Below are 27,494 nucleotides of genomic sequence, written 5' to 3' on the forward strand. Positions count from 1 at the left end.
TGTGCTTCACGCTGGCTTCCTTACATGTTTTTACTTTCCAGATTTCTGTCGCACTGATGACATCATCAATGGGTGCTCAGAGGCCACTTATCTTGCCAGCAAGGGGTTAGATCCAGGCCTTTTTTTTCAAAGGGAAGGGAGCCACATGCCGATTGTTAGTCAGTCGACCCGTGTTTGTAAAACCTGGGTTAACCCAATAATTTAAATGTGAAAAAGACTATTTTTCCGTTAATAAAAGAATCTAAAATACCTTATGTCAGCAGAACAGTTCAAAATGAGTTCATGGTAATCTGCCTTAGAAATCAAGGAAATACTAAAATATATAATACCAAAAAATCTTTATTCTTTTTTATTGAAATTTCTACAATGAGTAAAGTTAGCATTGCTAACAATAAAAAAGAGTTTACATATACATTTGCAATAACATACTTTAACTGTAATATGCAATTACCTTCCACTGCATTTTAATTTAGATAGCTTCTGTCCAAACTTTTTTTATTCATTTTATAGTAAAACCCATCTATATATATGCTATTGTACATAACTGTAAAAACCCTTTTTATAGTAATATCCACCTGTATATTATATTCGGTACATATCCAGCTGTAAATTTTGTTCATAACAATCCCAATTTTTGATGGTTGCTTTTAACCTCAAGCTGTCCTCACCACATCGGCTGTGAGTATCTAAATATAGTTGGACCGGGCCTTGGACCCCTGGGTCCTTATACGGATCCAACTTAGGCGTGACCAGCCGCCCCTTTGGCTCGCTGCCATTGCCCCATGGCAATATTAAGAATAATGCTAACTTTCTTTCATCTTTCCCCTTTTTTTTCTTGTTTCCTTTTTCTTCTTCTGTTTTTCTGCTCTATTTACATTGCAGTGTCCATATAAACTGTAAAACTCCCTGCATAATTGTAATAAAGCAATTTATATGCATGAGACAAGTGGAGCAGTATGGCAGTTGCCATACTGCTACACTTGTGAAAGTAAAATCTGTTGGGCTCTTTTTGGCATCAAGACAATTATTCTTATTGCCACATTGCCAGACAGGACACTGTATAAAAAAAATAAAAATAAATAAATAATGCTAACTCCCGGTGATTGAGTTACACATGTTCTTACAATGCCTTATTATGCAGTTATCATATAATGATCACTTTTAATCCAAAGAAATACACAAAAAATGTATTTTTCCTAATTAATTCTGATGGATTGTGAGACACTGATAGTGTCTAATATTGCTAACTGATAGCCACAATACTCTGTCGTGTCTCAAATTATGTTAAATAAATCGTTAAAATTTGAGGATAATAACCACATTATGTCAGGTGTTTTTTTTCCAATGAGTCCTTTTTTGCCAAGAATAACAATTAAATAAATAAAATCTAACAACATTTTTGTATGTCATTGAACTTAATGCATTTTTTTTGTGATTTTACTAAAAATATACTGTTAGGAATCCAGTTTGTGTTGGTTGTGTTTTTGTTTGTTTTCCCTCCACCACCGGGTGGCGCCTGGTTCTCGTTGGCCTTCTCACACACCTGCGGATGGTTGCCTCATTACCGGAGGACTCTTAAGCTGATGCCACTACCTCGACGCCAGAGTGTTTGCCAGTTTTGGGTAGTCTAGCCAAGCTGAGTTTTGCTGAGTCAAACTGAGTTTTTGTCAACCTGAGTCTTAACATTGTTGTTTTTGTCTTTGCCTCTCGGCAGGAAGTCATCCTGGAAACTGGATGTTTTGGACCTTCTCCCCCTGGAAGGATCATCTGAGTTTCAAACTGAGCTGGGCATTCAAACTGGAGGTTTGGATCAACTTTTCCCCCAGGGATTTTTTTGAGCTACACTCTGAGCAGGGGATTCGTCTCCACAAGAAACAGTTCAAGTACCATTGGAAATCTAAGTGGCAGTCAGCTCCTCCGTTCCTCAAGGAAACACCTCAACCTGGGTAAACCCTGTCCGCCCTCCAACGAGCAACTCAATTACTGGAACAACCCACACCGACTGGATTCAGAGAAAGACACCTTTTCCTGGAAATGTGAGTCCCGTTGCCTTTATTCCCTTTTGCAAATCGATGCTCAAATTTCCCACTGAGCCTGAACTAATCACAGGAACTTCCCCTTCACTTTTCAGTCCCGGTTCGCCTGTGTTCAGAGCAGCACTGGACCCATCTCTACCATTTCTCAATAAACCTGTTAAACCTTCCCTTGATCTCTCTGTTTGGTTTCCTGCATGTGGGTCAGATCTTTGAATAAAATCATGACATATACAAAGCTTGTTAATAACTTTTCTTTAGCTTGCCATTATTTCATTTATCATTTATAGTAAAAAGAATAACAGAAAATCAATTCATGGAAGGAAAAAAAAGAAACTTTATTTGTTTTGTATATTTACCAACACTTTAAAATAAAACCTATGTAATTACTTACAACTAATATAGATCTGCACATAGTAAATAAATCAACTGAAAATAGTTACAAAGTTCCATAACCCCCTCCAAAAATAACTGCAATACACATAAACAAAACTAATGAAAAACTGTGACCATTCCTTTTTTCCAGCGGTTGCTGCCATTCTGAACATTGATCAAATAAAAACATTTTCAACAGGCTACACAACTTTTCATGTAACTACCAAGCTAATAAGTAAATAACTGTTTAAATAATTGCACATTGCACCCTATTATTGCATTAGTTGCAGTTTGTTTCAACGTCGCATACTCAGGCATATACACAAATGTAAATACAGTTTTTAAACACTGAGTAACACATTACTATTGATGTTCTTGAACTCACACTGCCATAACTTACAACTTAATAGACCTGCTTTGCAATCAGTTCTAAAATATACAACAAAATCAATTTTGTAATGCACACTCAGCTGTGCTAGAGACAGCTAGTTAGTAATTATCATTAAAGCAAATATTTCGATCATACACATGCACTTAAAATTGCTGTATAAAAGCCACATTAGCCTCTATGGTATTCTGTCCCATTACACTTTACAGATACAGCAGAAGCTGCACTGTCTGGTACTAGCAAACTGTCCTAAAAACATGATTTCTTCTTGTTCTTTTTTTTGTTTTCAATTTGATAAACAATCTCACTAAAATACAAGCAATTACAAGAAAAAATGAAGAGAAACACAAATCCATTCAAGGCTACCACGACTATTTGATTATACATAAAAAAAATTATAAATTATTGCAGAATAATCATTGACTTAGTGTCTTTAAGAATATTGAAACAGCTTTTGGTCGATTTACATAATCACATTTTGTAATTATAAAGGAAAGTTTGGTCAATAATCTTGTTTAGATCTGAACATTACTTTTAGCTGCCTGCTAACTTAGTTTAGCTACTGCTAATGCTAACTTGTAAGCATTCCTTTTACTTTAGAGATTTATTAACATTTAATGTCATGCTTAGATAGTTTAGAATATTCCCCAAAAGAGAAAAAATTTAAAACATAAAAACCTAAATTCAGGGCTTAAATACAGAGCTTTCTGGCTTTAGCTTAGCTACGGCTAACCAAAAGAGACATATTCCTAGCAAGCACTGCAAGTTTGCTTTAGATTTGCTTTAGGTTAGCTTTTTTAGAAGAACATTAGAATATTTAACAACAATATTAAGATAGACCTTTCCCTGGATTTAAATCTAAGTTTTTGGCAATAAATAGGCCACATCTACTTTTTTTAAGCAGCTAGAAATAGTGGCATATTCTTTACGCATAAATGTTACTTGAGAAAGTTATTGATACTTAGTTTGATTCTTGATTACTTAACAGAAAATCTTGATGAAAATTTAATGGCTTGTAAAATATACAGTTACATTTTCTGGTTTTAAGTGTTGTTATCGTGAGGGCTAATATTAGATAGCCAAAATAAAAAGAGAGGAAATTCAGCCTGTAAGATATGAATTTGTACATTTCCAGTGATTTTTAGTGAAATAAAACTAGATAGTAATATCTGAAAGATACCAAGTGGGTCTTTCCAAAAAATGGTAGGAATACGTTTACTGTAAATGCAAAATGTTTTTATGTTGGATCATAGTTAATGTAATTCAACAATAACATTCAAGAATTGTTCACAATTGAACTGAGCTTAGCAGGCGGTCAAAAAGTTTATGATCAATGATGTTCAATATCTATAGACCATCTTTAGCAGGTAGTATATTCGATTGACAGTTGAATTACCTAGTTTACCAAATATGACCCACACCCCCTACTCATATTAGGTACAACAGAGTAAAAACAACTTAGTATCATCATCAGAGAACAAAAAATATTTGCATTACAACACCATAGATAAATACATCCTGGCTTTACAAAAAAATAAACAGCAAAACAGGAATTGTCATCCAACTTGTCCTTAAAAAAAAATCCATAAGTTGCTGACATGGTTGTGACAATGAAAAGACATTCAAAAATTAAAGCGACAAATCAACCGCATGAAGATGACAAAACATGGCGAGATGAACAATCGTGAGAATAGAGACTGAGAGGTCACGTCCGCCCAGGCCCTGTGGGTTCCCCTCCATTGAACCCCTGAACATTCTTTGGCCCCGAAACTACCGTTAGGCTTGTCCAAAACATTTAGGCCTATTTGTATTTGTTCAAAAAAGCCGAAAAGTTTAGACGGACGCCTGACTTTGAAGTCCAACTAATCCTCACATATCGGAGGCAGTCCAGAATAAAGTGTTGAATAGTCTATTGCATGAGCGCCGCGTAGTCGACTAATGTGTTAAGTCACATTAGTCCTTGTACAAAAAAAATACATAATAATTATAAGTTAATTAACAATCATTAAAATTTTCCATCAGTGTTTAAGTCACTGATTTTCACTAATTCCCATCCATGCATCTACAGTATATACTATTAATTGGTTTTCAAAGGAGGCTATGTTGGAAAAAATTTCTGTCTGGACAGGGAGTAGGACTGGACGTGAACGGCCAAGATTGCTGAAAAAGATCGTGGAAAAGAAACAGGAGCACAAAGATATAAGAGTAACATCTGAAAAAGAGTAATCATGGAGCAGGTTTCTTTTTTTTCACTCAAATACGCAACGAAACAACACTGAACACATGCAATATCATAAATAGGGGAAATTAATACCAGAAGGGAGGCTAGAGGAGTGATACCATTGGCTTTAAAGGGTCATGTGGTGCAGCAAAGCGTCTCGGGCAGAGATTAGACGAGGAATGGTCCTATTTTTTTATTATTTTTTTGAAAATATAATTCATGATGAATCATTTGGCTACATCCCACCACACACTCTGCCGATAGCATCACTGAGCAGCTGCTTTGTAATATACAAATACCTAAGTTCTACAAAAAAAGTTCAGTCTTTTGCTAATAATATTTTTTGTTTTGTGCACTGACATATATTTAGAAAAAGCAATAGATGAAAAGAAAAAGAAGAGAAATAAACACAAGATTTAGCCTAATAAACATTCAACATGCTTTAACAGTTCTCTAAAAAAAAAAAACTAATCAACAGAGAGTATTTTTTCGTGTGTTTACTTTTTTTTTTTCTTATTTGACTTAATTTAGCTCTCTGAAATAAAAGCGAACACCGAACCCTCCCTGATGTTGGGTCATACAGGATGGTGAGGTGGTCAGGATTTTCGGAGAGCCAGAGACAGAGACCTGGGGGCTTCATCGGGGTTGTCTGCAGTAGTCGGTCGTTGGAAAGGGCCAAACGGAGGAGCCAGTCAGGGATCTCAGGATGTGGTCATGGATGATGGGTCATTCCACATGGCCGCAACGTCTCTAAACCTAAAAGCTAAAACTAGTTAGTTCCTCTCTTTATAAAAATTAAACAACAAAACAGAAAGCTTTAACATTTATTTACTCCATTAGAACATGTCAATGCGTCTGAGCTCTCTAACCTTGCATTAATGAGGTACTGAGCCAGGCTGATGTTGGCGGGGGTCCCTGTGATGGTGATCTGGCGCTCCGATGACCCTTCCATGGCGTTAGCAATTTTGATCTGCGCCCCAGACATCTGACGGATCTCGTTGATTTTGGTTCCCTGGCGTCCGATTATGCAGCCTATTAGCTGGGAAGAAAATGGGGCAGGAATTAGGATGGCTGGATCATGAATAGGAATCTTCTTTTGATGAAGAAAAGATTCAGAATTTTGGCAAGCTTCTGTTATTTCACACTTTCTACAGGACTCCTTAAACAAAGCACTTTACTTTTAAAACCTTTCGCCCCTTTTTATACGTTCACTGCCGTTTTATACACTTTAGCAGGGGTGGGCAATTCCAGTTATGGAGTGCTGGTATTCTGCAACTTTTAGATCTGTCCTTGGTCCAACGCACCTGAATCAATTGGCTGAAATATCTCCTTAATATCCATCCAATTCCTCCAGAGTCAGTTTAATAATCTAATTACTTGATTCAGGAGTGTTGGACCAATGACATCTAAAAGTTGCAAAATACTGGCCCTGTGGAATTGGAATTGCCTACTAAGCTTTAATACATTTTTTAATATTTAATGAACTTAATTGGGATTTTATCTGATTTTACTGACAAACAAAAGGTTGTGCATACTTGTAAGATAAAATCATACAAGGTTTTAAAAATTAAAATGTGAGAATCTGAAATTTGCTGATCAGACCCACTATAGTCTGATACTGATAGTGATAATCGCATGAACATACAGACAGAGCGACAATGGATCAAAACATGATCCGGATTTTCCAGGCGAAGTACAGACCTAGCCAAGAAAATCTGCTAGACACTTTTCACCAATCATGACTGGACGTTAGCTATGTTGTAAAACAGAATGGGGAAACATTTCACCCAAAATGTGCAAAGACAGAAAACACCTAAACCAAAAAGCTTGAGCCTTAATAGAAGGTCTTCTTTGTCACGAACACATAGTTTTAAATAAAATCCTAATTTTATATGATTATTTATTTTAAAAAACAATGAGACTGAAATGGACTGATGAATTTTTTGCCCACTAAGATGAATGTACTCACATCATTGGGAATGGTGAGTTCATGAGTACTGGCCTGGTTACTGGCATCCAGACCTGCTGCTGAACAGACGAAGTACACAAAGAGAAGCAAGGAGGGAAAGGACAGAAAATAGTTTGGCAAGTTGAGGGAAGAAGTTGTAAAGTCTATTTACAGATTTCTAGCAGTAAATGCATCACATAAGTCATCATTGCTTGAGGACTTGAGTGCTAGGTGAGTTATAGGTCAAATCGACAATCTATATTAGTGTTACTTCAAAAGAGATACTAAGGGAAAACCATAAAAGAAACCTCAACATCAACAAGAGCAGACCACCAGCAGGCCATGTCAATTGCAGTTCACCACAAAGACCATTAGGAAAACAACAACGAGAAGAAAAAAGAGATAGAACAGATAAAGCCAAAGAAGAGAGAGAGAGAGAAAGAGAGGAAGAAAAACGAGGAAGAGAAAGTGTTTTTCTCTATAGGTAAAAACGAGAGAAGGATCTTCGGTAAAGAGGGTCATTGTGTAGGTGGGTACGTACCGGGGAAGGCAGGGGTGGTCTGTCCGAGGGGGGTAAAGGGGGTTTGCTGCATAGCCAACTGGTGGAGCTTGCTCAACTGCTGAGGGGGGGAGGAGGAGGACAGCAGAGCTATGAGGTCATCATTAAAAACCCACTCCGCCTCGCACGCAGACACACACATACAGACATAGATAGATATATACAGAGAGGTCTGCTGGAAGTGATACAAGAGAAGAGAAAGGATCTAAGGAGAAGTAAAAACACAGACAGGTGAAGGACCAAAATCAAGAGAGAGAGAAATAAATTTAGAGAAAGAAAGAAATGGACTTGGCCTGTTAAGAGTACTTTTGTTTACATAAGTCCCACCTAATTATTCTAAGGTTAGTTCTATCCTTTTCCTTATCATACCACACTTTAGAAGCTATTTTCAGTAACTGTGTTATATTCCTAGTGATTTTCTCTCAGGTTAGAGGACTAAAATGTTTCAATCTGGTTTTGGATGCTCTGCAGCTTTAAAAAACTTCCGATGGTACTGTTGAATATTTCCCCACTGGTATGAGTAGCCTTTACATCAAGGTCGTTGTTTGCAATAATGAGTGGCTGGCCATAACTTTCATCATCCCCAATAGCAACCATAAACTCACAGAGACCTATGAATTATAGGCCTATTTAAAATACAATAAATAAAAATAAATAAATAGAATAGATTCACTACTCTATTGTCATATACACTTTAGTGCTTGCAACCAGGGTGTGTAACACAGACATCATCAAGTCCCAGGTGAATATATGCGCTATTAAAGTCGTAGGGAAATGGCTGTTCCAACCGTTGCATTTCCAAATTCTCCCTAGAGGTTTCCGACTTTACATGAGTGAATAAAGTGAATGTGATTGGTCGATTATCAAGGGGGCGGGATTGTTGTGGCGGAAGTTTCGCAAGCAATCATTTGGTTGTGGTCGGTTTGTCAGAATCATCTTGCTAACCCGTTAGCAACTTAGTGCTAGTAGGTTCCCAATGGGAAATTACATTGGGACCAAGTAGCAGTTAGCAACGACACTGTCAAGGAACACTATGGACAGCGGAAACATGCAAGACGAGGAGAGATTTGGGTCGGAGGTCATGGATGAGTCTCCTCCGTCACACATTTTTTATGTAGAACAGGAAAGAGGGGACGAAGTCTGTCACACAAAGGATCGCGGGTAACCTTAAAAGACCTAGTGACGACTAAGGATAATAGGAGGTCCCTTGCTAACTTGTAATAATGTTTACTGGTCCTAATTTCTTCCTAATTGCCAGCCCTATTCGGACAGCACTTATTATGGCAACTCCAGACACTGCTTACCAACTTGAGATTAGACTTGGCAAAGTTCTTACTCCACATCAGAATAAAAGACTTGAACCGCTCCACGATGGAGAATACTTAAAGGAAGGGAGGGAAACAGAGAATGTTCAAGACAGTAAGGAAATAGACAAGAGACTTGAGAGCAAGCTTGAGCAGAATTATGCTGGAGATGTATGGTTGGGAATGGCGGAGATTACAGGCTTTAGAAAGAAGAAGGAAGAGACAATGGAAGTGTGGATAAATCAAATGAATTGAAAACATTTAGCTCAGCACCTTCCTCTCCTGCCCCTTGGCATGAAATCCTCCAGTCCTCGCTTGGCTAAAGGGTTTTGGATCTCACCCGGTTGTCATCAGCATAGAGGCAACACCTTTATATGTTATACCTTTCCTTTAAAGTTTTACAGTGGAAACTTTTAGTACAAGTTGGACTCCTGTCAAAGATTTTGATTTCACCAGCGGTAGGAATATGTCAATAGTGTAGGAGTATGAATGCCTTCATATTCATTTGGACAACAGATTGGAAGTTCAACCACAACAAGAGGCTCTATATCTTGGACAAAGATGTAGCATATCATTAGTAAGTCTGTATCAGGGTGTAGTCACCTCTGTATTAATTTGTGTTGTTACAGCATCGGAACTAATGACTTGAAACCTAAACACAGTGGTATGAAATTCTGTGTACAGACAGAGATACATCCACAGCACATCTACACTCACCGGCCACTCTATTAGGTACACCTGTCCAACTGCTCGTTAACACTTAATTTCTAAGCAGCCAATCACATGGCGGCAACTCAGTGCATTTAGGCATGTAGACATGGTCAAGACAATCTCCTGCAGTTCAAAGCGAGCATCAGTATGGGGAAGAAAGGTGATTTGAGTGACTTTGAACGTGGCATGATTGTTGGTGCCAGAAGGGCTGGTCTGAGTATTTCAGAAACTGCTGATCTACTGGGATTTTCACGCACAACCATCTCTAGGGTTTACAGAGAATGGTCCGAAAAAGAAAAAAACATCCAGTGAGCGGCAGTTCTGTGGGCGGAAATGCCTTGTTGATGCCAGAGGTCAGAGGAGAATGGCCAGACCGGTTCGAGCTGATAGAAGGGCAACAGTGACTCAAATAACCACCCGTTACATCCAAGGTGGCACAGTACGTGGAACTTTGAGGCAGATGGGCTACAGCAGCAGAAGACCACACTGGGTGCCACTCCTTTCAGCTAAGAACAGGAAACTGAGGCAACAATTTGCACAAGCTCATTGAAATTGGACAATAGAAGATTGGAAAAACGTTGCCTGGTCTGATGAGTCTCGATTTCTGCTGCGACATTAGGATGGTAGGGTCAGAATTTGGCGTCTACAACATGAAAGCATGGATCCATCCTGCCTTGTATCAACGGTTCAGGCTGGTGGTGGTGGTGTCATGGTGTGGAGAATATTTTCTTGGCACTCTTTGGGCCCCTTGGTACCAATTGAGCATCGTTGCAACACCACAGCCTACCTGAGTATTGTTGCTGACCATGTCCATCCCTTTATGACCACAATGTACCCAACTTCTGATGGCTACTTTCAGCAGGATAATGTGCCATGTCATAAAGCTGGAATCATCTCAGACTGGTTTCTTGAACATGACAATGAGTTCACTGTACTAAAATGGCCTCAACAGTCACCAGATCTCAATCCAATAGAGCATCTTTGGGATGTGGTGGAAAGGGAGATTCGCATCATGGATGTGCAGCCGACAAATCTGCGGCAACTGTGTGATGCCATCATGTCAATATGGACCAAACTCCCTGAGGAATGCTTCCAGCACCTTGTTGAATCTATGCCACGAAGAATTGAGGCAGTTCTGAAGGCAAAAGGGGGTCCAACCCGTTACTAGCATGGGGTACCTAATAAAGTGGCCGGTGAGTGTAGAGTGGCACAAAAGAATGTATTATTTTACTAAAAGTATATATATAGCATTTATCTTTGGTTACAACGCAAACATGGCCACAAAGGATTCTACACCAAAAGAAATAGTGGACTGAAGTTACTTGAGATGGAGCCCAGGCGTTGCCAGGTCATAGCAGCTCAATCATAGCGCTGAGAAACTGCTTCTTGTTGTCCTTAAATTTCTCAGATTCAAGCCAAAAAATAAAGAATATAAAACAAGAGTCAACATCCATCAAGCAGCTTTTGAGCTCTGATGCCGACTTAAGGAATCAAACAGGACGGATGCCGCCAAAGGTTATCACTTTCTTTCCGGAGAGGTACGTTATATGGTTGATATTGGTGGATCAGGAAGCTGGCTGACAAACAGTACAACTGAAGACCAAAAAACAAGAAAGGAGTGAACACAGGTCAAGCCTTTAAGCACTAATGATTACTTAAGGAAGCAACAGGGCAGATGCCACCAAAGATCACCACTCTCCTTTCGGACAAGTACGTTAAAAAGGCTGCTAAGCTAGCATTAGCATTCGTGGATCAGGACGCTGGCTGACAAACAAAACAACTGAAGACCAAAAAACAAAGAAGTCACCTGCGTGAACATTGGTCAAGCCTTTAAGCAATAATGATTACTTAAGGAAGCAACAGGGCAGATGCCACCAAAGATCACTACTCTCCTTTTGGACAGGTACTTTAAAGGCTGCTAAGCTAGCATTAGCATTCGTGGATCAGGAAGCTGGCTGACAAACAGTACAACTGAAGACCAAGAAATAGAGAAGACACCTGCGTGAACATTGTTCAAGCCTTCAAGCACTGCTGCTTACTTAAGGAGCTAAAGAGGCTCAGATGCCATGCAAAGTTTGCTGCTTTCTTTATGGACACGTAAAAAAGGTTAGCATTAGCACTAACAGTCTGCTGATGAACTGATTAATCTTAGCTACATGTGAGTAACCTCTTTATTAAATAGTTTCTGATTCATTTCTTTTGTTATATATTTCCTTTGAAACCTCCCAAAAGTGTGTATATGTGCTACAGTATGCTATGCGTCACCCCATAAAATATAGCATCAATGGTGGGCCGCCGGGACCAAAAAGGCCGGGCCTTATTTTGAACCTAGTCCAGGTTGTTGCCCACTAGGTGATTTTCTTTGCAATTCCTATAAGACATGCAACGATATTAGTGCTTAATGGAGAAAAACCAAATAATTTTCATTTGAGACAAATATAATTAATCCTTTAGATGACATTTAATATAGTTTAACAAAGCATATTGTCTGTCAAATTATTTTAAGAAAAGTGCCCTTCAGGCCAAGCCCATGAGGTTTAAACCCGGAAACAGAAAGGTAGCCAAGAAGCTATAAAGTTAGAAGACAGGAAATGCACATTTATAAGAAATAATATTAATATTATTCATTAATATTAATAAGAGTGGGTAGAAAGCAAGAGAAAGAGTGTTGAAGAGTGCAGTGTTGGCTGCCTAGCGGGGTTAGCACTCACATCTGGATGAGGGATGGCATACTGTCCTTGGATGGTGTAAGCCTGTAAACACGAAGAAAAGAGCTGGTTGTTACCATGTTGGGTTGACTGAACAAACGAAAACATGCTCTGATAAATTTGCAAAGTATATGAATAAGATAACAGCCTAAACTGATTTATATTCTGTCTATATGACATTAAAGCCATGCATTCTGTAATAGTATCTGCTTCTATTTATAAGTCAGATCCAGTTGAACTAAATCAATAAGGAACAACTCAGACAGAAGGGTAGTGTGGAGAAAACCAGAGGAGAAACCCTTAAGGGGGTGAAAAGTCTGGACCTACTGGATGTGTTGTGGTTTTCAGGGCCACCGAGGTCAGAACTGAGTTAAATTAGAGGTTAAAAAATGTTAAAACAAGAAGATAAAAACTATTTTAGAAAAGAAAAGAAGACTATCTAGTCCTAAATGTACACCGCCCCCTCCAAAAGGTTTACTTCGTTTTGATAGGCAGGGTCTACTGTAGTCATTACATGACAGGATTTTTTAATCTATTTCAGGGGTACTTCAGGATAATTCAATCACAGTTGAAAAAATTGTTATAAACATTATAAGAACTAGTCTTCTTTGATTGTAAGCAACATTTAATTAAGAATTCAGTTTAATATTCTTTCAAGTTGAATTGCACAGTTTCAATTCCTTTTCTGCAGCCTCATTCACACGAGTGTGGGAGTAATTTAAAAAAAGACACAAAGGCTAATCTGTTCCTAAGGAATACTGTGCAGATGCTATAAATTTTTTAAGGATAGGTATTTCCATATATATGTATATGTTAGAGAAAGAGCATGTTTTAAAACAAGGTAGATTGGAAGGAAAAAGTATCATCTGTTGAAAGTTTTCTGTAACTGGCGCAGAAAAAAAAGGGAAAAAGTGACTAAGTAGACATTATCCTGATTGGGTTTTATGTTCTAGCAATATTTATGACCCATTCAGATGTAATTCTTACTTTCTTCTTTTTATTTTTATCTTACTAATCATCCATTTCAACCCTGTCCAAACTCTATTAGGTGCAAGCCCACCCTGTTCCTCTGAGAATATGCTTTTTAATCTTTTATTTCATTTACAATAGTTTGATTATTGTTTCATTTGATGTTTTATTGTTTTTGTTACACTAATTCTGATGTATATATATCTTTTTTTTTTTTTTTTACCAATTTACCAATTTATGGGATGGAACAAAAATATCTTATTTCAATGTATGCACAAGGAATATTTGTTTTTTTAAATGCCAGGGTTAGATTATACTCCCTTGATGTGTTAAATGGAAAAAAATATATACTTAATTGCAAAACTTGGGATTTAAGGTTTCAAAATGTGCAATTCTATGGTTATTGGAAAAGAGGCATTACCTTTTTTATGTCCAATTGGTGCAAGTGTTGCACAAAATAAGGAACCCTCAAAAGGTAAAGTTATCAACCTTTAGTTATGTCCTCTAGTTTTAGGTTTCTGTTAAAGTTAATCTGCTATGTTTCTGGTTTATCATTAACCCTATAAAGCCTGGACCATGAAATAAATGAAAGAAAATTATTTTTTTTTATTTAGAGTTGTCATTGAACTCTCTGAAAAACAAAAGAAAAGAATATATATATATTTTGTATAAGTTAAATTAGATCATTTATTTGAATACATTTCGATACATTAGACATTTCTGTAGAATATTATAGACGTTTTCTGTTCATTAAATGTGTCTGATTGTGTAAGTCAGGGTTTTTAAGATCAGCAACATCAAACTGATGATGCAAAGTCCTCAAAACCTCATGTATTAAATATGATACAATTGGTTTTAATGGGTTAATTGTTCCCATGTGCTGGAAACTTATGGATGTGCTTCTGCTTGCAGATATTTGATGCAACTTGCTTAAATGCAGTTGAGAGGACTAGGCCACCAGTAACTGCTTTGGAATAGAAAGCTAACAGATATGCAAAATAATTGAAAAAAAGGATGAGGAGAGTTAACGGTTTTATGAATCTCCATTAATCCAAATTGAATCCCAAAAGCTCTGTTTTGTTATTCCTTCCTTTTTTCTTTTTTTTTTTAATCTGTAAGAAATATGTATTAAACCCATCTGACATTTTTTTTTTTTTAGATATTTATCTCAGTTCTGGTTAAAGTGGCTCAGACTGCTTGGTGAGAGTAAACAGTGGGGATAGTTTCATGCTAGTCGGGGGCAGGAAGAGGAGGAGTGAGGGTTGGGGGGGAAACGTGAGTAAAACCTGGTGCGACACTAACAGGCAGTGGCTGGTGCTGCAGTAAGAGGCTGAGGTTGGCTGTGGACGCCCCCAGTGGGTCTGCTCTTACCTGGCCACCTGAAAAAATGACAGGGGTGGAGGCAGGCTTTGGGCGGTAAGGGATGGTGGCACCTTTCGGTGGGGACTGAGGAGAGCAAAGGAGGAGAGAGTGGGGGTGGGGGGGGGGTGGGAGGTAGGTTGGGAGGGGAGATGTGGAGAGAGTGTTAGAGCAGAAAAGAAGAGAGACAGAAGTTGCATAAAGTGAGACCAAAAGGGACGGTGCCTCGGGGAAGACAACCTGTGTCACACAAAAGTGCTCTTCACTGTGTTCATGCTGACATAAAATATCCAAACTGTGGTTCAGTGCACAACTACACCTGGATTTACCTGGAAAATCACTTTCAACTGGATAATGACGACTCAACATAGTGCTCTTTAAATATATTTCTCAGTCCATATTCTGGAGACTTACAGTCATGTCACAAAAGTCCTAGCATCCATGGCTGGTGCCATCATGAAGGCCCAATGGAGAACTGGCTGTGCAGATAGTTAAAATTAATGGTGCAAGAAGATCCAACAAATAGAACTCTGACATGTGAGAACAATAATCAGGAGAAATTGGTACTGGATAAAGTAGTCTGTTGTTGGGATACTTCAGAGAACTTAAATGCATACGGAGAAGGTGGGTAAGGCCATGGTAGCTTTGCTTACATGGGCATCCCGATTCGATCTAAACCTTGGTTAGTTGGAAACTCAAAACCTCTCATCAAAAGGACACTTAATAAAATTATTTGACCATGATGTGTGTGTATACATGTAGCATGCGCGGTACTGTCTAGTATTCCGGAAGGTAGTAGTAGTAGTTACTGTTTTATGAATACACCCTTACTTGTCCGCTTATCCTCAAATCTAGCTACCCTTTGTGCCTGCACTTCACATTTGTTTTGCTTCAGTCGTGTCTGTTGACCTAGTTTTTCATAATGGACCTTTGACGCACCTTTGTTTTATTTTTTTTGGTATTGGTGGTCGTTTTAGCAAAGTTAAGGCCTCAACAGTAGCTTATGCTAATGCTCCTTCACTACAGGGGTAAAAGGCAGCATGGTACATTACATTTCATCCCACCTCTTCCACCAAGGACCAGAAGCCAGTGTAAGAAGGTAAGGAGTAAAACGCTAAATATCTGACTGGGTGTGTATATAGACGGCAAGCGGAAGGGCAGTCGGAAAAAAATCTGGTTCGTAACGAAATATCCTTCCAAACGGACAGAATCGGATTAGAGTCTTCAGTCTGACAAGGTTATATGAAATATTTTAATCTGATCAAGGTTTCAATCTGATTATTCTGTCCCTGTAAATGTACCTACTGAGTCCTTTGCTATCTATTTCTCTGTCTCTACAAATATATATAGTTGGAGATGCCTAGATTGCTAGCTAGCTAGCAAGAGAAAGATATAGTTAGCTAGCTAATGATGAACAAACCTTAAAATATTTTTGACATAACTGAGCACAGTGGGGACAGACATATTTTAAGTTTTTCTTGCCTATATAACTATGGTGACGTGATTTGGGTTTCTGTTAAGTAGGACACTGGACCGGGGGACCCGGGGGGGCTGCTAGATCGCTGACTGGACTGGACAGGGTCTTTGAACCAACCCATCAGCTCCGGGGCTGGACCGAACCCAAACCTGGTGACGGTATGCTTCCCCCAGCCTGCCTTTGTCCGCCGTTGTATAGGCTACAGTCACCGGTTCGGGTTCCATCGATCCGTCCCCCGCTGGCTCCCTGCACCGGACCAAACCCGGAGCTCACGGCTCGGTTCTGCGATTTTGAAATTCCCACCGGACATTTTTTTTAGGTATTAAAAGTAGGACATGTCCTGGAAAAAGAAGACGTCTTGTCCACGCTGATTGATCAGTTAAACCCCTAGCAGGTGTTCTACAGATGTTGAGCCTTCTTAAATGTGTTTTTTTTACATCTTCTTTTCATATATTGACCAAAAAAATGTTGTTCCCTTGTGAAAGATACTAACTGCACAGGTGAATCATTTTAAAGAGAGTTCTTATCTTACTCAAGGGATCATAATTACATCAAATGCACTAGTTTTAATCCATGAGTACGGAAAAAACTCTAAGTGTGTGCCCCCTCCCTTTCCCTTTGTACCTCCAGCATCACCACACATATCTGTTTGACACACTGGATGATGGCTTCCGGCGCTCCGGAGATGGTCACTGCTCTCTCGGTGGAGTTGGGCAGCATGTCGCCTGCAACCTGCACCTGAGCTCCTGTGGACTAGTGCAGACATAAAACCAGAAGACATCACTGATTCATCTTTCACTGACCTGATCCAGCTTTGAATATATTAACAGAAGGTATGATATGAAAGGTTTTGGAAATTATGTTATCCGCTAATCAAGGATTTTAGGAACATATGATGGTATCTACTGATTATTGTACAGATGGCAAAACTGCTGCTTACCTCTCTCATTTCTTTAATTTTGGAACCGCCTTTCCCGATAAGGGAGCCACACTGGCTGGCAGGAACAACGAGCCTCAGGGTTACTGGTGGCTTACTGGTGGCCGGACTGTTGCTCATTGAATTGATTATATCCTGAAGAGGCGGAAAGGAAATTCAATGTTTTATTGAAAACTTATTATTAATGTATCCCATTTTGCCATCTGCAATGCATCAACTACCCGACTCGGTTTTAAAAACGGTCCAAAAATCTCTGTTTGATCATTTTGACAAAAGGGCCCAAGAGCCCCAACTCAACCTTTATTTAAACTAAGCCATCGTGATGTCATGAAGAACAAGAAGTAAATTTAGGCAACAAATGTTCGATTTGTAGCCTAAATTTCAAATCATGTTTGAAAGGGTGGTTTTAACATTTTGCGACTGGGAAATTTGGTTTAATGTGTATCAGGAAGTCTAACACAAACTAATCTCATAATGATGCATTAAGAGTGGCCTCAGTAGGTTACCGAATACGGATTTTAAGTTAAATTAAATTTAAAAAAGCTAGGTTCCATGAAGATTCTATGCAAATCTAGCCCTGTGGTGTCATCACACACAGGAAGTAAGCTTGGACCAGAGAGGAGGTAGTTTCTTGGTCATTCGATTCCAACACATTCTCACTCCAACCTCGTGAAATGCTGACACTTGGTCAAAGCCTGTTGCGTGGCACATACTGACCTGACGGGGGTAGCCGTCTCATCACTGAACAACGCATAGAGTAAATGACAGGCGCAGGGGACGTGACAAGCATCAATGTTTGATGAATTGTGAGTGAGACTATTGCTGATATATTGAAGGAATCACTGTTCCTAGTTTTTGACATAAATTTACAACCCCGAAGACTTTGTCTTAAAGAAACACTGTGTAGGTTTTAGCCAACAGAGGTGACAGACATGTAACCTTTAGGTTTGGAGCCCCCTAAAGTAGGCTCTAAAAGGGGCAGCACTGCCGTATAATCAAAGCATCTCCCTTTGTGTTTTGGAATCTGAGAGCAGACCGCTTTGGACCAGCAGATAGGGAAACAGACAACTTTTAAAGGTTTAAAGGTACCTCGGACTGCTATAAACGGCAGTCTTTGTCACATGACTCCTTCAGAAACAGATCTGACCCTCTCAAGTTAGATAGAAGAGTTTATAAGAAGAGCAGCATACAAAGAGCATCAATAAACACTGAGTTATGTTTACTGACATAAAAAACAGGTCAAAAGTTAAGTAAAATTATTTAAAGGTAGGACACATTTTATGCGACTTAAACCTCTTTCGATGTCATTAAGAAGAGGAAGTAGCTTGGCTGCTATCTGTTTATTATAGGGGAAAATATACTCCTAGGCCTGGACTTTAAAATGTACAACTCTCTAAGATCAGGACCACAGGTAGATAATTTACCAAAGAACATAAAGAGTGTGGAACAGCATACCTCTCCTTTGCAGTTCCAACTTAAACAAAGTAGTTGTAGTAAAAACTGATTGAATGAGGTTCATTCAACCTAATTTATTTTCAATGGTTTAACTTGTCAACTTTTAATCCCAATAAATTATTTCAAATTAACGTAATCCAGTTACTTGTCTCCTGTTGAAGCTAATCATCTCAGTTGAAGCTCCTTTTTTAAGGGTGATAAATAATTTACATGTAGTTCTGTGTTCCCTCTTTTCCTCAGAATGGACCAAAAACCTTATAGTCAAATCTTTCCATGTAATGTTTTATCAGTGCACGGAACGTGTCAATTCATTGAGGAATTGATGGTCTAGTTATCTTTAGAAAATCCCTCTGTTTTTTTCTAGCATTTATGAAATAACTGGTGATCCTTTTACAGGGGAACTGTATTCATATGTTTATGCAGCGTTTAAATTATAGTAAATACTAACCTGTAGTAATGTATGAAAAATTTAATCATTTACTATAAATTGTTTTGACAATCCAAGTCTAAGGAATATATTTAATCAGAATACTATGAGGACCATTCTCAGACGCAGATTCGACGGCCTAATGAAAGCAGAGTATTGGCCCATTTTCAGAGGGTGCTGGAAGGTGAGATCAGCACATTTCTGTCCTACATAACATAATTGAGCCTGCTTTGTATTCTTCCTGATGAGCCATACCCGGTACTCAAGTAGGAGACAGGGATTCAGCTTTCTTTTTCTTTGCTTTCTATTTTTCTCCTAACAATATTTTACCACTCAACAGCAGAAACTTGACAGATTTGGCTTTTTGAGAGCTGATGCCTGAAATGGGTAAAGAATTCAGTATTTCCTTTATACAATGTATTTAGATGCAGTAGTTTGTACTGATTTTAGCAACTGAAAAACAGAATAAAAATAAAGATAATGTTATTCTTTGACTCTGTAATGAAGTAAAGCTATGAATTAACAAACAGCAAGAATATGATTCCAGAAAACATGTTGCATTGTGGAATGTTCATTAGTAAAGTCTATGACCAAAAACTATGTAAAAGATCCAGAAAGATAAAGATGCCAAAGCTAAGAACTTTATAATGCTTCAGGGTTAAGGGTGGATTATACTTCTGCAACCGCACGCATCAAATGTCACTTGGGCCTGGTCGCGAACCAGTTTTGCTGGTATGCTTCTGCACTGTCAGTCTGGACTTTCTAGGGACGCACAGAAGTTTTCTGCTAAAGTGCAAGGGGGAGCCTATTCGAGAACTCGCAAGAACTTCAGCGGATGGTCACCAGAACTTCGGCGGCGCTGGCGTGAGTGTTTAAGCATCTGCAAGATATCATGGTCAAGAAGATGTATCTACAGTTGCTAGACGTCGAAGAGGAACAGGTACTGTTAATGGTGCGAACCTCCTCAATTAAACTTTCGGCGTAGTTGTCCATTATAGTTGTTCCTTGGTTTTTAAAAATGGCGCACCCCGGCACCGAATCGAGAAGGACAACCGGAAAAGCATGCAAAGGACCAATCCCAGCTGTTTTTTGTCTGTGCTTTGAGGTCTGCGCGGGTTTGCAACCATCCGACGCGTAGTCAGGATTTTTTTGAGATTCGCTACTACACCCCCCGCGCAGAGGTTCTGCAGCCGTCGTCACAGAGACAGATTTGACTGTTGTAGAGGCTATGCGTCAGAAGCATAAATTAACCTTTAGGGTACATAGGTCCTTGAGGGCCATTGTTCTACAGCTTTTGCATGCTCACTGCTCCAACACACCCTGCATGTTGGTAAGTTATGCAGAGGCCTGGGCATCACCCATTCATTTGTTTCAGTCCTGCAGTAGCTCTAGAGGACCGACGTTGGCTACACCAGCTTATGCATCTGTTTGAAAACAATAAAGTAATGGCCACAACTCTGAAACCCTTCTCTTGACCTTGAAGACATGAGATAAGAGAAGACAGTAACAAGGGCTTGATTCAAACACAACAGGAAAGGAAAGTAACTCTGGACTGCTGTACCAAACATGGACATTATAACGGATGACTTTATGCAGCAGAAACGCACATGGATACATTTTGTCGAATTGCAAAAACAGCCTTTTGGAAAAGAACTGGAAAAAACATACATTAACAAATGAACAAATGTGGCGGCCAGCTAAAACTCTCCATTACAAAAAAACAAACCATATGAAAGTGTTAACATTTGCATGTGTCCCACAGAGTTCAGAGATATAAACAATAATCTATTTTTGTTTACATCCGTGAGGTTGGCTGTCACGCAAAGGATAGTGGGATTTCTTATAGCTCTTTACAGCAGGATAGGAATGTAGCAAGCTTTATATGCTAAAGTAGCTATCAATAAGAAAAAATACAGGCTCCTTTCCCTTAGGCTGGTGAAACAGATTGATAAGACATATACGTTATGTCAGTCTGGTTAAGAACTGGTACAGCTCAATTTCAAAGGAGGGACTAACAGGGTTAGCATCATCAGGTTAGAACCAGTCAAATAACTATGGGTGTGATACAAAAGCTCCAAGCAACACACTCTGTTTTGGGAATTTTGTAGTCCCTGAATCATGCCATGCTGAGAATAGCAAATATACCCATTTTAAAAAGAAAAGACAATAGAGCTGTCCATTGTTAAGGCTTTAAAGATAGATCAGTCTCTCTAAGGACATCAGAAAAGACATCATTAAAACATCGCTCTATCGTGGTCGCCTTCGAAATGTTAAGCTATCAAAAAAGCAGAAAACCTCATGCAAAGCCGCAATACGACTACAATTATACTTAATCATGTATTGATGGTCATGTATTGAAGCAGGAGCAGGTAGAGATGGATTATGGAGTTTAAGACCTTAGTAATACTCAGAGAATTCAGCTTACATTCAATGTTATTGAAGATGTTGTCTAATGCAAATATGAGGAATCAACTGTGCTTTAGGATTTTTTTGATGTTCAGGTATAGTTTTAATTGTCGGGTGCTTTGGTCATTGCCTGTGTCAATGTGGATTAAGTGGTCATGACACCTATTATGCCCTCCAGTAGTTCTAACATCAAATTGTAAATCATACTACATACAATATAAGGACAGATATGGGGACCAAATGTGGTCCAAATTGAGCTATTTCTTCTAACTAGGATGTTCAGCTAAAGCTTTACCTCTTCAAACTTGTAGGCAATCATGGCAAAGGCCTTGAAAATGGCGTCTGTCGGCCCGGTGATTGTCACTATCCGCTCAGGACAATTCCCCTCCGAGATGTTGATGCGGGCACCACTCTGGAAAAAAAGCAGAAAATATGCAATGTATTTACTTTTTGTTTTATATCCCAATTGGCTGATAAATCTTACGAGGACAGATCTTACATCTTCGCGCATTTTCTTCACAGTCTCTCCTTTCTGAAAAGTAGATGAAACAAGTCAGATCTTTCCTTGCAACTTAGATCTCACTTGAAAAGCTCCAATTAAAGTACTTTTGATCAATACCTTTCCGATTATGCTTCCCACCTCCTGCAAAAGAAGAACAAACTGATTATTTTCAATCCTAAAACATCAACGTAGAAGCCAGAGGTTTCAACAGCTGTTTGTACCTTTCCATGCATCAGCAGCCTGATGGTGAGAGTCACATTTAGACCGCCTTCTGATTGCACCTTGATGGGTTCCATGTCGGGATTGGAAGTGAAAGGAAGGGGCGTGGTGACGTGAGAGAGGAGGTGGTGGTGGAATCAGCTAACCGGTCAGCTGCCATGCCAAAAAAAGGAACCAGAGAATTAAGGTGATGACAAAGATAATTTTAGTAAATCCAGAAAGCAACTTTCAAAAGATAATTTCTCTTTTTAAGAGAGCAAAGCTATTTAAACAAACTCTATGTGACAAAGTATTTGTTAAGCTTAGCTTATTACTGGTTGTGCCACGTAGGTGCAACAAAATTGCAACTATGTCTTTGCAAATTCTTCCAAGAAGTCGTTTACACCATCAAGGAGGGAGGTTTAATTCACCAAGAACTTCTACTTTAGCTTTGTTAGTACTTAGAAAACTTTCCCCGAAAAACTATCAATCCCTCTAAATCTTTTTAAGGGTAAATTAAACAGATCTTAATGTTCTAGTTTAAGTCTGAAAAGCAGTTTATCCTCCTGAGCTATCTTTGTAGGTATGCTGCTACAGGCTTAGGCTGCCGGAGGACCTGAAGACCTCTTAAGGAGTAGAGGGGGGAAGGGGGGCAGAGTGTACAGCCCAGTTTGGCAGGGCTCTACTTTTCTAGTTGGCTCTAATTGTTTTACTCAGAGTTGTCCAAATATGCATGACATAACCTTAAGCCTCTATTTTTTTGGTTGTTGTTTTTCTTTATAGTAGCCACACTTGGCCTGGCATTTTGTCCGTCCTGGAAAGCAGCATCAGATTGCTACTTCTGCCTGTGAGCTAATGTTCTCCTTCTATACTATTCATATACTTGGTCCTGTCTATTTGTAGAGATGTCTTTTCACCCTAAACATTTGTTGAGGTTAGCTTTTTCTGACTGTGTGCTCCCTCTTATCTTATAAACCTGAGCTTTAGAAATCTGCCTTGTTGTTTTTCTCTCCTAAAAAAGAGATAATGTAAACCTATTCTTTCAAACAAAGTCTTCCTGGATCAATGCTTCTGTGCTCTTTGTGTGTTAATGCTGTCTTCTCAAACTCAGAATTGGCCCGCTTCTGCTTGAGATTTGTTCTTGTTTAAAGGGTTGTTTTTTTCCCCATCCACTGTGGGCACTGCTATAATTAGTATGAGGAATTGGTCCCAATCCGGTGGCAAAATGTAAGCGATCCAATGGGAACTAAATCTAAGGAGTCAGTGACAGCATGCAATCAGCTTGATTTCCATGGATAGAAAAATTGTAACTGATACGTGTGGATGATTTGATTGAATTGGCTCTGTAAAGTGCATTGACCCAACATTAGTTATGAATTTGGGCTAAGGAGATCAATTAAATTTATGTTGTGTGGTCTCCAGTGGTTTGGGTCTTAAAACTCTCCCATTAATGCAATGGAAGATGTCTATTCTTATTGCGCAATCATCAAGACTCTCCTTAACAGATCCAACTTAGAACTGCACTGCTTTAGATGTTGCTCTTAGTTCTTTTAGGATAATTTGTTGATGTGAGTCATTTTAGTAACTTCTGGGAAGGTTTACCACTGTTATGGACAATGGTCAGCTGAGATCCTAAAGCCTTTGATTTTGCTGACATTTTTCTCAACTTTTTGTGAATTAAAGATCCTTTAGTTTATTTTATATTTTCAGAGAGGTTTTATTTAGGTGATTTCTTAATTCTACAAGTCCGAAATCAATTCATTGGATATGGCTTATGGAATTTAAACAAACAGGTGCTTTAGCAGGGGGATCTATTCTTATTATGGGACAACAGGGTTTGTTCATTAAGTATTTACAGGTACACCAAATAACTAACCTGGTTCTGTAAGGGTTAAACTGAGAAATCAACATGTCTGATCTTAAAATTTGAAAAATAAAAGGTGGCAAAAAAAAACTAATACCTTTTCATCACATTTTTTTTTTCTTCCAATTTGGTGTTTTAGGATGTTTTCATCAGATCAAATCTTAAAAATAAAAGCATTTTCCCCTTGTAAATTATTCAATACTTTTTTTTTAAGGGCAGCAAATGTTCCCTCAGTCAAAAAAAAAAACTAATCTAGCAACAAAATACTTTTTTATCTAACCTGGATTTTCTCTGATACTGCCTTAACTCTGATGTAACGACTCAATCAGGACTCAGAAATATCAGAGCAAACACAAGAGGGCGCCACAAACCGCCACCTGACTCAAAAATAAGATATCTAAATGATCACATGGAGTCTGCTGCAGGGTTTTTAATCTGCAGCTGGATTCCCTGATGCAAGAATCCAGAATACTGCAGCCCGGATTGAAAGCAACAGCTTGGCTTTTTTAAAAATGGGATGACTTCCCTCAGAAATTCAGAGGAGGTGTGTAATGGACAGCAGAAAGCTTCAGATCAAGGAAAATCACAGTTATTTTTTTTATTTTTCTAGGATCCAAATGAAAAGAGGAAACAATAGAACGAAGATGATTCATGTTAAATGACAAACAATAGTGTGTAAATTTGTCATCTGTTTTATCAGATGCTTTTTTTTTAAATAAACAGAAAAGCTCCTGCAGCGACTGACCTTGGCTGAAAGTCACTGTCTGTCAATCACAGGCTCTGCTGCCATGTGGAAACTGAAATAAATTTCTTATTGGCTCCTATATATAATTACACAGTCTCACCTGACAAATTGTGCAGCTGATATTTCATCAAATTACAGTCATGCCAACAAAAAACAACCATCCAGATCATGCAAATTTGTCAGATTTTCATTGGTTGGTAAAATCAAACAGATTTATTACCAATAATCTGGAGAGTCTGCTTATGGATTCAGACAGCTAGTTATGATTTACAAATTAAAAAGCTCCACTTTTTCATGATAATATTTTTTAATTCCACTCTCAAATTCTCTGCTAAAATTATTATTTTTTTAATATATAAATTCTAAATCTGCAAAATGATTTAAAAGTGGAAAGGTAGATTTTCCAAGCAAGTTCCAAAATGGTTTTTGGCATTTTTATCACACAAAGACTTAACTGGATGCCCTTCCTAACACAAACGGAGTCAAAAACATCCCCCATTAAGATACAGGCCTAGCAGCTACACCATAAAGACATCTTATAAACATCCTGAGTAAATATCTTTTCTTAGTTAGAGGTGTAACATCTTTACCCCTATGTACATACAACTGCCCAGGTATGCAAACGCTGCACAAATACATGATTTCACAGAAGTTAAAAGTTAGACTAGCTAAAACAAAAGGTAGACTAACAAACAAAAATGTTACACAAGCAATCAGAAACATTATAGCAACAAACGCAAAAGTTATTTTAGCAAACACAGAAGCTAGACTGCGCTAGCGCAAAAGTTAGACATGCTAAGACAAAAGTTAGACGAGCTAATAAAAAGGTTAGACAAGCAAAAACAAAAGTTAAGATTAGATAACACAAAAGCTGGACTCTTCTAATGCTAAAGTTAAACATGCTAAAACAAAAGTTAGACAAGCAAACACAAAAGTTAAGATTAGCTAACACAAAAGCTAGACTCTTCTAACACTAAAGTTAGACATGCTAAAACAAAAGTTAGACAAGCAAACACAAAAGTTAAGATTAGCTAACACAAAAACTAGACTCTTCTAACACTAAAGTTAGACATGCTAAAACAAAAGTTAGACAAGCAAACACAAAAGTTAAGATTAGTTAACACAAAAACTAGACTCTTCTAATGCTAAAGTTAGACATGCTAAAACAAAAGTTAGACAAGCAAACACAAAAGTTAAGATTAGCTAACACAAAAGCTAGACTCTTCATACGCTAAAGTTAGACCGGCTAAAACAAAAGTTAGACAAGCAAACACAAAAGTTAAGGTTAGCTAACACAAAAGCTAGATTCTTCTAACGCCAAAGTTAGACATTCTAAAACAAAAGTAAGACAAGCAAACACAAAAGTTAAGATTAGCTAACACAAAAGCTAGACCCTCCTAACGCTAAAGTTAGACATTCTAAAACAAAAGTAAGACAAGCAAACACAAAAGTTAAGATTAGCTAAGTTAAGATTAGCTAACACAAGCTAAACATGTTAAAACAAAAGTTAGACAAACCAACACAAAAGTTTGACTAGCAAATACAAAAGTCAGACACGCTAATATAAAAGCGACTAGCTAAAACAAAGGTTACACTAGCTAACACAAAACTGGGGCAAACACAAAACACATGCAAAGGAAAAATGATGCAAGCAGCAAATACAACTGCAAATCAAGAAAAGTCGCGAACAAGTTCTTAAGAATAGAGGAGCGCCAGACCACTGTGGAGAGACAGTCGGTAACTCATATGGGAACAGAATATAGACATTACAATAAATTGATGATTATGAAGGAGATGCTTAGCGAAAGCATAAATGGGATATCATCTAGAAGGCATCTGAAGAAAGTAAAAAAAAAAAAACTGTGTTTTTCTTTCAATCTTGTTTATGGATTTAGTTTTTTCTCAGAATCCGTTTTTTGCTTTTACAGGGGTCTGGTCCATCATGATGTCTTTCTCCCCAAAGTGTTTTAGAGCTCTTCCATGTGGCACTCATTCGTAGCTTTTATTAACTTGTATTTGAGTTTTCACTTAGAGTGTTTTTTTACTTGCATTTATTTTGTGTTTTAGTGTTATGTATTTGCAGGGCGTTTTTGTGTTACAGCATGTTTCCATTTTGCCGCTCTCTGTTTTCTGTGATCCCAGCCTTTTTATTCACAGCATTTTATTTCTTTACATGTTTATGCAAGTCTTGTTTTTCTTCTGTTAATCAAATCTTTGAATTCGCTAGACCTTTTTAATTCACTGTGAAATCATGTATTTACGCACCAATTAGCTACTGTACACATATGATGTCTTTGTGTGGAGGTAGTTCCTAAAGTTAAGTTTTTTTGTTTTGTTTGTTTTTTTTTCAACAACATGTAGACATTTTTAGATTACTTTTTCTAAATCCCTTTTACCGTTTACATAATAACTCATCACTTTTCATGCCATATTTAGACGTCATAGACTTTATCTTACAAAGTTGTTTCTTGGTTTTGAATAAAGCATCTTTTTGACGTATCGCTATTGCACTACATTTAGATATACTTTAATGTGGACCCTTTTTATATGTTGTGAAAATTATATATGTTTAAACTACCTTTTACAATTTTTATAAACATCCATAACTCATCTGCTGTAGATTAAACACATAATTACAAAAAAGCATGACTTATTTCTAGATTTTTTTCCACAGTCACTCTTTAAAGGAGTCATCACCTGCTCTGATAATTATCATATTGATATATGTGTTCTGGTGTTGGGCTTCAGTTGAAACCTGAATATCCAAATTATTCTTTGCAAATGACAAGGGTGGGAGTGACAAGGGTGGGAGAGTGTTTTAATGATTACAAATCCAGAAAAGGGTATTGATTTTCTTTTATATTAGCCTAACTATGATCTAACCAGCATCCCTTTAGATCCTTTCACA

General features: G+C 38.1%; 1 protein-coding gene across 7 annotated transcripts in view; it reads right to left on the minus strand.

Annotated features, from left to right (window-relative positions):
• Window positions 1-2,353: 2,353 nt before the first annotated feature.
• Window positions 2,354-27,494, minus strand: part of LOC119781576 (poly(rC)-binding protein 3-like) — a 28,616-nt gene continuing 3,475 nt past the window's right edge. The window contains exons 2-13 of one of the 7 annotated variants that reach the window (XM_038282100.1): window positions 22,001-22,151; window positions 21,897-21,920; window positions 21,777-21,809; window positions 21,573-21,689; window positions 16,993-17,124; window positions 16,677-16,805; window positions 14,519-14,662; window positions 12,251-12,292; window positions 7,507-7,582; window positions 6,987-7,042; window positions 5,887-6,056; window positions 2,354-5,773 (exon numbers count right to left, since the gene is read on the minus strand). In XM_038282100.1, coding sequence (XP_038138028.1) covers window positions 5,719-5,773; window positions 5,887-6,056; window positions 6,987-7,042; window positions 7,507-7,582; window positions 12,251-12,292; window positions 14,519-14,662; window positions 16,677-16,805; window positions 16,993-17,124; window positions 21,573-21,689; window positions 21,777-21,809; window positions 21,897-21,920; window positions 22,001-22,075 — 1,053 coding nt within the window. In that variant the 5' untranslated portion in view covers window positions 22,076-22,151 and the 3' untranslated portion in view covers window positions 2,354-5,718. Of the gene's footprint in view, window positions 5,774-5,886; window positions 6,057-6,986; window positions 7,046-7,506; window positions 7,586-12,250; window positions 12,293-14,518; window positions 14,663-16,676; window positions 16,806-16,992; window positions 17,125-21,572; window positions 21,690-21,776; window positions 21,810-21,896; window positions 21,921-22,000; window positions 22,152-27,494 lie in introns of those variants that run through there. The other 6 variants (XM_038282098.1, XM_038282099.1, XM_038282097.1 and 3 more) reach the window with 6 other exon arrangements.

This window comes from Cyprinodon tularosa, unplaced genomic scaffold (assembly GCF_016077235.1).
Source record: "Cyprinodon tularosa strain WSP-4 unplaced genomic scaffold, ASM1607723v1 ctg18, whole genome shotgun sequence".
Classification (NCBI taxonomy): domain Eukaryota; kingdom Metazoa; phylum Chordata; class Actinopteri; order Cyprinodontiformes; family Cyprinodontidae; genus Cyprinodon; species Cyprinodon tularosa.